At 45.3% G+C, this 12,367-nt stretch overlaps 1 protein-coding gene across 1 annotated transcript in view; it reads right to left on the bottom strand.

Moving 5' to 3' along the window:
* Positions 1 to 12,367, bottom strand: part of SPOCK1 (SPARC (osteonectin), cwcv and kazal like domains proteoglycan 1) — a 550,417-nt gene that overhangs the window by 165,247 nt on the left and 372,803 nt on the right. The window contains exon 4 of the mRNA XM_060008793.1: positions 7,047 to 7,161. Within this exon, the coding sequence (XP_059864776.1) occupies positions 7,047 to 7,161 (115 nt within the window). The remainder of the gene's footprint in view (positions 1 to 7,046; positions 7,162 to 12,367) is intronic.

Here is a 12,367-nt window from a genome sequence, read left to right as displayed (position 1 = left end):
TCTTGAGGGTAGGAATAGGGTCTCTTGTTTACCTCTGTAGCCTCAGGGCCTAACACAGGCCTGGCACATAGTAGGTACTCAGTACCTTTTTGTTAAATGACAAGGAATGAATGGATAGAACGACGAGGCCAAAACATGGTACTGACAAAAAACATAAGCTTTGGAGCTCGACGGTCCTGGGTTTGAATCATGGCTGCCACTTACTAGATATACAAGCAAATGACTGACTCCTCTCTCTGCCTCAGTTCTCTCACTTTTAGAATGAAGACAAAAATAAGTACCAACTTGGCAAAATGGATGAAGGAATTCAAGGATGCAGGTTCTGAGCACAATGCCTGGCATATGCTAGGTTTCAGGGGCGAGATCTATCTTAGCTTCCAGGGAGAACACTCCAGCCTGGGGGAAGAGCAAAGCACATTACAATACCTCGAATCTCATTTTTATGGAGACAAAGCTTGACTATGTTTAGGTGACCACAGAGACTAGGTCTGCTGCTGCAGTGTCAGGTTTGCAGGGGCAGAGTAGGCAGGGGCTCTGTTCCACGCTGTCAGGCTACTCCCCGGGTGCTGATTCTCTGCTGGACAACAATGTCAAGAATGGGAGCTCCCCACACACGTTCTGTGGAAACCATGGACAGGACTGAGGTATATTAAAGTGTGTCCCAAGAGGGGCAGCCAAACGGGCAAGAACTGCTCAGACGTCAAGAACTAAGAGGTGGTTGGGACTTCCCTGGTGGCGCAGTGGTTAAGAATCTGCCTGCCAATGCAGGGGACGCGGGTTCAAGCCCTGGTCCGGGAAGATCCCACATGCTGTGGAGCAGCTAAGCCTGTGCACCACAACTACTGCACTGCACGCTAGAACCTGCGAGCCACAACTACCGAGCCCACGTGCCACAACTGCTGAAGCCCGCACGCTTAGAGCCTGTGCTCCACAACAAGAGAAGCCGCCACAATGAGAAGCCCGCGCACCACAATGAAGAGTAGCTCCCACCTGATGCAACTAGAGAAAAGCCCGCATGCAGCAACAAAGACCCAACAGAACCAAAAATAAATAAATAAATAAATTTATTTAAAATAAAATAAAATAAAATAAAGAACTAAGAGGTGGGACAGCACCCATTCTGCATGGTCCCAGGATCAAACTGGAACCAAAGAACAAGTTATAGGGAGGCAGATTTCAGTGGGAATTGACTTCCAGAAAGGCTGCTTTCTTTGCCTAAGGTTATGGTGCAGTGCAGGTGAATAGCAGAGAAAGTCGCCAGATCTAAGTGTGTGTAACTCTAATGCCCATCGCAACACCTCTCCATCGTACAGGTAGTAAAGGGAGAAGGGCGAAAATGACACTAAAATCACCTTTCTCCCACCCCCACCCCACCCAACTCCATTCTTAAAGCAAGCCTAGAGTCCAGGACTCTCCAAAAAAGAAGCGTGAGCAAATTCAAAAGGAGCTTCGAGGAGGGGTGGGGAACCACGCAGCTAACACGGTCTTGGTGCTCCGGCCGGGTGTCAGGCCTGTGCCTTTAAGGTGGGAGAGCTGAGTTCAGGACACTGGTCCACCAGAAACCTCCCAGCTCAGCATAATATCAAAAGGTAAAAGCTCTCCCAGAGATCTCCATCTCAATGCTAAGACCCAGCTCCACTCAACAACCAGCAAGCTACAGTACTGGACACCCTATGCCAAACAACTAGCAAGACAAGAACACAACCCCATGCATTAGCAGAGAGGCTGCCTAAAATCATAACAAGGTCACACACACCCCAAAACACACCACCGTATGTGGTAGTGCCCACCAGAAACACAAGATCCAGCCTAATCCACCAGAACAGAGGCACAAGTCCCCTCCACCAGGAAGCCTACACAACCCATTGAAACAAACTTAGCAACTGGGGGCAGACAACAAAAAAAATGGGAACTACGAACCTGCAGCCTGTGAAAAGGAGACCCCAAACACAGTAAGTTAAGCAAAATGAGAAGACAGAGGAACACACAGCAGATGAAGGAGCAAGGCAAAAACCCACCAGAACAAACAACTGAAGAGGAAACAGGCAGTCTACCTGAAAAAGAATTCAGAAAAATGATAGTAAAGATGATCCAAAATCTTGGAAATAGAATGGAGAAAATACAAGAAACGTTAAACAAGGACCTCAAAGAACTAAAGAGCAAACAAACAATGATGAACAACACAATAAATTACATTAAATATTCTCTAAAAGGAATCAATAGCAGAATAACTGAGGCAGAAGAACGGATAACTGACCTGGAAGACAAAATAGTGGAAAAAACTACTGCAGAGCAGAATAAAGAAAAAAGAATGAAAAGAATTGAGGACAGTCTTAGAGACCTCTGGGACAACATTAAATGCACCAACATTCCAATTGATAAGGGTCCCAAAAGAACAAGAGAAAAAGAAAGGGACTAAGAAAATATTTGAAGAGATTATAGTTGAAAACTTCTCTAATATGGGAAAGGAAATAATCAAGTCCAGGAAGCACAGAGAGTCCTGTAGAGGATAAATCCAAGGAGAAACACGCCAAGACACATATTAATCAAACTATCAAAAATTAAATACAAAGAAAAAATATTAAAAGCAGCAAGGGAAAAGCAACAAATAATATACAAGCGAATCCACATAAGCTTAACAGCTGATCTTTCAGCAGAAACTCTGCGAGCCAGAAGGGAGTGGTAGAACATATTTAAAGTGATGAAAGGGAAAAACCTACAACCAACATTACTCTACCCAGCAAGCATCTCATTCAATTTCGATGGAGAAAATTATACCAGTACAATCCTACCACAAAAAACAAGAAACATCTCAAATAAACAACCTAAACTTACACCTAAAGCAATTAGAGAAAGAAGAACAAAAAACCCCCAAAAAGTTAGCAGAAGGAAAGAAATCATAAATATCAGATCAGAAATAAATGAAAAAGAAATGAATGAAACAACAGCAAAGATCAATAAAACTAAAAGCTGGTTCTTTGAGAAGATAAACAAAATTGATAAACCATTAGCCAGACTCACCAAGAAAAAAAGGGAGAAGACTCAAATCAACAGAATTAGAAATGAAAAAGGAGAATTAACAACTGACACTGCAGAAATACAAAGGATCATGAGAGATTCCTACAAGCAACTATATGCCATAAAATGGACAACCTGGAAGAAATGGACACATTCTTAGGAAAGCACAACCTTCTGAGACTGCACCAGGAAGAAATAGAAAATATATACAGACCAATCTCAAGCACTGAAATTGAGACTGTAATTAAAAATCTTCCAACACACAAAAGCCCAGGACCAGATGGCTTCACAGGAGAATTCTATCAAACATTTAGAGAAGAGCTAACACCTACCCTTCTCAAACTCTTCCAAAATATACCAGAGGGAGGAACACTCCCAAACTCATTCTATGAGGCCACGATCACCCTGATACCAAAACCAGACAAAGATGTCACAAAGAAAGAAAACTACAGGTAAATATCACTGATGAACATAGATGCAAAAATCCTCAACAAAACACTAGCAAACAGAATCCAACAGCACATTAAACGGATCACACACCATGCTCGAGTGGGGTTTATCCGAGGATTTCAAGGATTCTTCAATATATGCAAATCAATCAATGTGATACACCATATTAACAAATTGAAGGATGAAAACCACATGATCATATCAACAGATGGAGAAAAAGCTTTCAACAAAATTCAACACCCATTTATGATAAAAACCCTCCAGAAAGTAGGCAGAGAGGGAGCTTACTTCAACATAATAAAGGCCATATATGACAAACCCACAGCCAACATCATTCTCAATGATGAAAAACTGAAACCATTTGCACTAAGATCAGGAACAAGACAAGGTTGCCCACTCTCACCACTATTATTCAACACAGTTTTGGAAGTTTTAGCCATAGCAATCAGAGAAGAAAAGGGAATAAAAGGAATCCAAATTGGAAAAGAAGAAGTAAAGCTGTCACTGTTTGCAGATGACATGATACTATACTTAGGGCATCCTAAATATGCTACCAGAAAACTACTAGAGCTAATCAATGAATTTGGTAAAGCAGCAGGATACAAAATTAATGCACAGAAATATCTTGCATTCCTATACACTAAAGATGAAAACTCTGAAAGAGAAATTAAGGAAACACTCCCATTTACCACTGCAACAAAATGAATAAAATACCTAGGAATAAACCTACCTAAGGAGACAAAAGACCTGTATGCAGAAAACTATGACACTGATGAAAGTAATTAAATATGATACAAATAGATGGAGAGATATACCATGTTCTTGGATTGGAAGAATCAACACTGTGAAAATGACTATACTACCCAAAGCAATCTACAGATGCAATGCAATCCCTATCAAACTACCAATGGCATTTTTCACAGAACTAGAACAAAAAATTGCACAATTTGTATGAGAACACAAAAGACCTTGAATAGCCAAAGCAATCTTGAGAACGAAAAACAGAGCTGGAGGAATCAGGCTTCCTGACTTCAGACTATACTACAAAGCTACAGTAATCAAGACAGTATGGTACTGGCATGAAAACAGAAATATGGATCAGTGGGACAGGATAGAAAGCCCAGAGATAAACCCATGCGTGTATGGTCACCTTATTTTTGATAAAGGAGGCAAGAATATACAATGGAGAAAAGACAGCCTCTTCAATAAGTGGTGCTGGCGGAACTGGACAGCTGCATTTAAAAGAATGAAATTAGAACACTCCCTAACACCATACACGAAAATAAACTCAAAATGGATTAATGACCTAAATATAAGGCCAGACACTATAGAACTCTTAGAGGAAAACTTAGGCAGACATTCTATGACATAAATCACAGCAAGATCCTTTTTGACCCACCTCTTCAGAGTAATGGAAATAAAAACAAAAATAAACAAATGGGACCTAATGAAATGTAAAAGCTTTCACACAGCAAAGGAAACCATAAACAAGAGGAAAAGACAACCCTCAGAATGGGAGAAAATATTTGCAAATGAAGCAACAGACAGAGTATTAATCACCAAAATTTACAAGCAGCTCATGCAGCTCAATATCAAAAAAACAAACAGCCCAATCCAAAAATGGGCAGAAGACCTAAATAGACATTTTTCCAAAGAACATATACAGATTGCCTGAAAACACATGAAAGGATGCTCAACATGACTAATCATTAAAGAAATGCAAATCAAAACTACAATGAGGTATCACCTCACACCAGTCAGAATGGCCATCATCAAAAAATCTAAAAACAGGGCTTCCCTGGTGGCGCAGTGGTTGAGAGTCCACCTGCCGATGCAGGAGACACGGGTTCGTGCCCCAGTCCGGGAAGATCCCACATGCCGCGGAGAGGCTGGGCCCGTGAGCCATGGTTGCTGAGCCCGCGCGTCCAGAGCCTAAACTCCGCAATGGGAGAGGCCATAACAGTGAGAGGCCCGTGTACCAAAAAAAAAAAAAAAAAATCTACAAACTATAAATGCTGGAGAGGGTGTGAAGAAAAGGGAACCCTCTTGCACTGTTGGTGGGAATGTAAATTGATACCACCACTATGGAGAACAATATCGAGGTTCCTTAAAAAACTAAAAGTAGAACTACCATATGACCCAGCAATCCCACTACTGGGTATATACCCTTAGAAAACCATAATTCAAAAAGAGTCATGTACCACAATGTTCATTGCAGCATTATTTACAATAGCTAGGACATGGAAGCAACCTAAATGTCCATCGACTAATGACTGCATAAAGAAGATGTGGCACATATATACAATGGAATATTACTCAGCCATAAGAAGAAATGAAATTGAGTTATTTGTAGTGAGGTGGATGGACCTAGAGTCTGTCATACAGAGTGAAGTACGTCAGAAAGAGAAAAACAAATACCATATGCTAACACATATATATGGAATAAAAAAAAAATGGTTCTGAAGAACCTAGGGGCAGGACAGGAATAAAGACACAGACGTAGAGAATAGACTTGAGGACACGGGGACGGGGAAGGGTAAGCTGGGATGAAGTGAGACAGTGGCATGGACATATATACACTACCAAATGTAAAATAGATAGCTAGTGGGAGGCAGCCGCATAGCACAGGGAGATCAGCTCGGGGCTTTGTGACCACCTAGAGGGGTGGGATAGGGAGGGTGGGAGGGAGACGAAAGAGGGAAGAGATATGAGGATATATGTATATGTATAACTGATTCACTTTGTTATAATGCAGAAACCAACACACCATTGTAAAGCAATTATACTCCAATAAAGATGTTAAAAAAAAAAAAAGAAAAAAGCAAGCCTATTGGGGGGCTGTGTGTGTGTGTGTGTGTGTGTGTGTGTGTGTTCTTGCTTTACGTATTTCTGCAGGACTGAAGGCAGATGTAGCCTGAATTCAAAGGCTCCTTCTGTCATCTGTAAAAGCCTAAGCCCACTGAATGCTGGGAATGGGTGGGGAGTAAGGGACAAAGGCTTTAACAACCCTGAAGAGGAGGGGAGAGACTTCCCCTGGGCTGGAGAAATAGAAAGACACACTCTCAGAAGGAATGGTGGCCTAGTGGTCTTGAGGCAGCAGAACCCCACACCAGTACTCTCGGCCTGACAAAGACACCCACGCCCCATGGAACATGGAAGCAGACAACCCCCAGCCCCGCCAACCTCAAGGAACCTCCAAGGATTATCGTAGGGAGGATGTCAGTGGCAACCAGAAGACTAAAGGTACAGCCCCTGTTTTCTTAGCTAGAAGCTTCCTGGATCCTGAGGTCACCCCAGGAGGAGGAAGGGCCACCATAATCACCAGGAAGGGATTTTCTGTTCATCTGCTCAGATGAGGACTCAGAGTCAAATAAAGTTGATTCAAAGGAAACTAAGATATTAACTCTCTTTGCAAATATGTGTTTGAGAACTGAGATTCATACCACAGCAAGAGTTCTTACACCACATACCATATAAGACACAGATACAAACACCTGCTCCCCCTCTCTCCCTTGTCCCCCAGAGATCAGGTACCCCAGATCTGCTGGCTGGAGAGGACCTCACAGCCTGCGGCTTACCTGGGGAGCAGGTGCTTACGGCTGACACACAGGGCAGTCTGGTAGTCCTGGGTCACACACACCTTGTGAGGGCTGCATTTCACCTTTAGGCAGGGGTCTTTGGATGGGTCCAGAGCTGAGGCAAAAAGAACATGAAAAGAGGAGTTAGGACCTCCAGGGAAATCTAATTTCTATTTCTACTCAAATAAACAAGAGGGAAATAAACAGACCATGTGTTTGCACCCTGCACTGTTTACTTAGGCTGGCCGGGATTGGAATGAAAACCCACACGGGGGTGGGGGGTGGAATTCTGTGTCTATTCCACGTGGTTTTCTTCAACATCAGGAGAGTGATTCTTTTGTGCTTTGGGGAGTTTCAGTGTCTTCATCTTGGCCAGGAACTACTTTTAAAACTCCTTTAGAATCTTGTATGCTCAGCGGACCAAAAGCCACATTTCCCTCTTCGCGTATTTGTCTGCTATTGCTTTTTATGACTTTGTGCCCAATTTTACTTATTTCCTACAATAGAAAGTCCCAGAGGACGGAGTTTTTTGGCTTCAGTTCCATCCACACGGACTGTGAGCACAGAGAAGCCACTTTAAGTTTTGTGAAGAACTTCAGGATGAACAAGACAGTTTTGAGTCACACAAACTTATGACATAAACGGGGGCGGGGGGGGAAGGCTGACACATAAATATTTATTGTGCAAGGGAGAATCAGATAAGGGCCATGACAGGCATATAACATGATAATAGAGGTTGAGAGAAAAAGAGAGATCAATTTCTGGGGCAAGGATTAATGAGGCATTAATATGTGAATTGGATCTTAAGGGATGGGCAGGATTTTAGAAAGCAAAGCTAGAACAGGCAATCTAGGCAGGGTGGCCAGCACACTCCAAGGTAGACAGGCGTGGCTGGGCAATCCTAAGATATTTAGTCTGACTAGAAAGTGGGCTTTGTGGGTGGAAATAATGAGGCCGGGGGTTGATTCGACCAAGTCACTGTAGAAGGGTCTCCAAAGCCAGCAGATCATACCCTGCAGCATTTCCTAGAACAGGCAGGGCAGCGGGCCCCTGGCTAAGCAACACTCCACAGGCTGAGGTGTACACGCTCATCAGGGCAGACAAGAGGCCACAGGAAATCCTCTGCAAAACAAAAACAACGGTGCCATCTCCCAGCTCTGCGTCCTAAAGCCGATCAGGTGGCCAGCCTGTCGTAACTGCTCTCCACAGCCAGGCGAGGTCACGCTCCCCACGCAAACGTCAGTTAAACAAATCGGCGTCCCAAGCAGGGACAACTGCTACAAGAAATGGGAGGACTCCCATCAGACCCTGGGCCCCCCAGCAATCATGATCCCCCCGCACTTAGAGGAAGTCAGGATTCCCGTCAAACCACCCAGGCCCAGAATCGCAATGCCATTTTCTTCCCACGGCTGCTGGGAATTCCTCAAGGGACCTGAACACACTACACCCGAAGGTATTTCTTTCTGGGGCTTGAACCGCTCAGGGCGGCTCCCTCCACTGAGGCAGCTTCAGCCTCCGCAAACAGAAACCAGGGTGTATTCTCAGGCCGGTCAGGTGAGCAACGAGACCCAGGCCATGGTCCCAGGGGAGTCACCTGGCAGAGCCTACTCCCCAGCGGATGTGCCTGGCTGCCTGGGGCTTAGCAGCAGGAGATGGGCTGCAAGAGAGAGAGGCTAAAGCCCCAGGGACAGGGTGCTCACTCCGAGCTCCTAAGCTAAGGGCTTCGCCTCTGGGAAGTGAGTGGCTGGGGGCCTGTGTCTGCCCTCAGAGCCCTCCGAGGCTGGGCCTTTCAGAAGCTTGCAGCGGGAACTTCCTGGTCCCAGGTGGAGCTCTCTTTCCTCCTGAGACGTCCTCACGAGAAGCCAGGAGGCTGGTGCGTCTCAGGCCAGTGGCCTTCTCCTTGTGCTTTGCCCTCCACCTTCACCCCAGGGCAGCAGTCCAGCCAGCTGTGACTTGCTTTCCAGGACTCAAGCAGCACCGAGCTAACAATGAATGACGATCAGATGGCTGCTGAGGATGACCATGCTGGCCCTTCACTGCCCCTTCTCACACTTCTGGCCACCACAGGATGAAGACATCCCCGGCAGCCTGGGCCACAGGTACCAAGTGAGGCATTTCCTGACAGGTGTCAAGCGCTGTAGAACGCTTGGGATTTTCACTGAGTAGATCTCAGAGATGGCAAACACCAGGCTGGCCTAGGGTCTCAAAATCTGCAGGACCAAATGACAAGATTTATTGCCAAATTTGAGCTTCTTCTTGCTTTTGCAGCCAACTTCACAGACATGCAATGTCCACACTGGGATCCAGATGGCCTCAAGGGGCAGTGCAATCTCAAGGAGAGTAAGTCAGTGAGCACAGCAAGGAGGAGCCCAGTGATCAAGGTGAATTCTGCCTTCACTGCTTCCTGACCTTCTATACCTCAATTTTCTCTTCTGTGAAATGGGATGATAGCAGTCCCTACTATCACTTTTGGTTATCAAGAGGATGAAATGAATGCATCATTGTAAGTGCTGAGAACAGACCTGAAACATGTGAAGCACCTCATAGGTGTTTGTTATTTGTTGTGTGCCTGGCTTTTGTTCGCAGAGTGAACAGTAAGCCTCCGAAATAACCAGAACAATAACTCACACGTGTCCAGTGCTTTTGACATGCAGGCAGTGAACGAAGCCCTCTAACTGGATTACCGCACTTAATTCTCGCAAACACCCAAGGCGGCGGCTGCCATTCCTGTGCCCATTGTACAAAGAAGATGAGAGGGGCGGACGGTATGTGACATCTGGTCGGTTGACTCCAGAACCCAAACTCCACCACGATACACCAGCAGCATGAAAATCACCTAGAGTCTCCTTTAAAAGGTGGATGTGGGGTCCCACCTTACACCAAGTATGGAGCCCAGATGTGCCATGCTCCTGAGAGGCCTTCAGGGCAGGCTGAGACTTAAGGAGTAAAGGTAAAGGGAAGCCAGGGGGTCTGGCTGTCTGGGCCACACAGGATGCCCCGATGCACCATACACGGCCCCAGTGCTCCCCGGAAGGTGGGGATGCCAACCCTGGGCAGTTGTGCCCTCTGCCCACCCCCTCTAAAATGCAGCAACCCCCCAAAGGAGTCACCTGACCAGTGGCTGTCAATTTTTTTTCTGCAAGCTTGCTACATCTGTCACCCTACCATTAGGCTAATACTATAGATCACCCTCCTCCAATTCTTAAGGCTAACGTTTCTTAAAAAACAAAAAAAAAACTCCAACCAGAAATACTAATAAATAAAAATCATCAGCTATTTAACTTCATACACGTATTTAACGATTTGCATATAGAAATCAAGTCTGCTAAAAATTAATTACCAGGGTCTGAATACTTCAAACATGCATGGGAATTATTTAGAGTAAATGAACTTCACAGCACAACAAAACAGTAACAAATCAAGCTGTCATCGTTTATTTAATCACCAGGACGCATCTTGTTTTTGAAAAACAGCAGTACTGGAATTGAAAGGGGATGAGGATGGTAAAGGAGCGTGCCACCTCCATGTAAATACTGCCTCTCAAATACGCTTCTCCCAGCAGCCCCGAGGCTCGTGGTGACTGAAAGGCACCCACACCTGTACTGGGCAGGGCTGTGCGGCTCCACTTTCTAGAGGAAATGATAGGAGATCAGAAAAATAAGTGGCGTTTGAGAGGCCCTTTAATAAGGTGCAGGGAAATTGTGCAGGTGAGGAGGTAGGGAGAGAGGGCTGAGAGTTCATGATAACCGTTACCAGGGGTAGAAGCTTCCTTGTCAAGGCGCTAATGATTTCTGGAAACTGCGCTCCAAGTTCCTCTCTTTCCCAGCGCATGCTTGAAGATAGGACGCATCACTCCCCACAAGATGCCGAAGCCCTGCGTCCCCTCTACCTCTTCTACCATAATACCTGCAGGACTCATGTGGACTCAGACAAGAGACTAGGGCTTCCCTGGTGGCGCAGTGGTTGAGAGTCCGCCTGCCGATGCAGGGGACATGGGTTTGTGCCCCGGTCCGGGAAGATCCCACATGCCGTGGAGCGGCTGGGCCCGTGAGCCATGGCCGCTGAGCCTGCGCGTCCGGAGCCTGTGCTCCGCAACGGGAGAGACCGCAACAGTGAGAGGCCCGCGTACCGCAAAATAAAAACAAAAAAAACCCAAGAGACTATGCCTAACACAGAGCAGATACCCACAGGAGGTTAATTTCATCTTTCCTGCCCACCTACAAAAACCAATCAAGTGTCAACTGGCACAGGATACATGTCCAATTAATTTTTTCAATAATTTTTACGAAAAGGTTTTTCAAAGGGAAAAAAAAACCAAGAATGAATTAATTTAAACAGAACTTTGTCAAGCTGAAAAACATCAAATTCAAAAGCAAGTTAATTACAGGCTTCATGTAAGCTTTTTTTGAAAGTAATTTTATTTTTTAAGCTCACTGCTTGGTCTCAATTAAGGTACTGATATTTTAATTATCGTAATTGTTTCTGAACTTGTTTTTCAGTATGAGTTAATTTTTAATTAGCTACGTTGATTGGAAAATTCTGAATCAAGACTTTTTGCTGTCTTTGGGCACATCCTACAAGCTCACTGTCAAACAGTCATAATACCTGGAACAGCAGAGCAGGGTACCACCTCAGAGATGCTAAGATGAGAGAATGTTCCATTTTGTGGTCCCTGAGAGTCACCTGGGGGTGTGGCATATGCCTGGGTTTATTCCATCAATATTTGCAGAGCATCAGTTCTGTGCAGGCCCATTTTTTCAGGCTGGAGGCTGGGACTTCTAGAGTGAACGAGATGTCATTCCTGCCCTCCAGAAGCTCACAGCTCAACAGAGGAGACACGCAATATGAGGGTAAGGTCTGTATGTTATGGGAGATGGGGGAGGTGCCTCATCCAGCCTTTCAGTGGGTTAGGTGAGACCTCCTGGACAGACTGCTATCTATGGAAAAGTGGGTTTAACCCAGGTAATAGGATGAGGAAGAACATTCCGGGTAAAAAGAAGCTCCCATTCTAGATGTAAGAGAAATTGTGGCAAGTCTGGGGAATGGCAACATTTCATCAGGCCGGCAGCAGGCTGCAGCAGGGGTGGTGTGAGACACGACTACAGAGAGAGACTACAGAGAGTGGCAGCATCATCATGGGGGGCCTTGAAACCACAATGAGGACTCGGGGGGGGGGCGTGGCCACCAAGTTCCACAGTGCCGTCAGATATGGCACACCCTCCCATGCTGAAGTTGGTGGAGAGGGGGTAGGAAGAGAGAACCCTTTACACACATTTTACATGGAAACTGGTCCTTTGATAAGAACAGACAAACTCTACACC

This window comes from Delphinus delphis, chromosome 3, assembly GCF_949987515.2.
Source record: "Delphinus delphis chromosome 3, mDelDel1.2, whole genome shotgun sequence".
NCBI lineage: Eukaryota > Metazoa > Chordata > Mammalia > Artiodactyla > Delphinidae > Delphinus > Delphinus delphis.
Note: the sequence above shows the minus strand (reverse complement) of the source record. Positions and strands in the feature narration are given on the sequence as shown.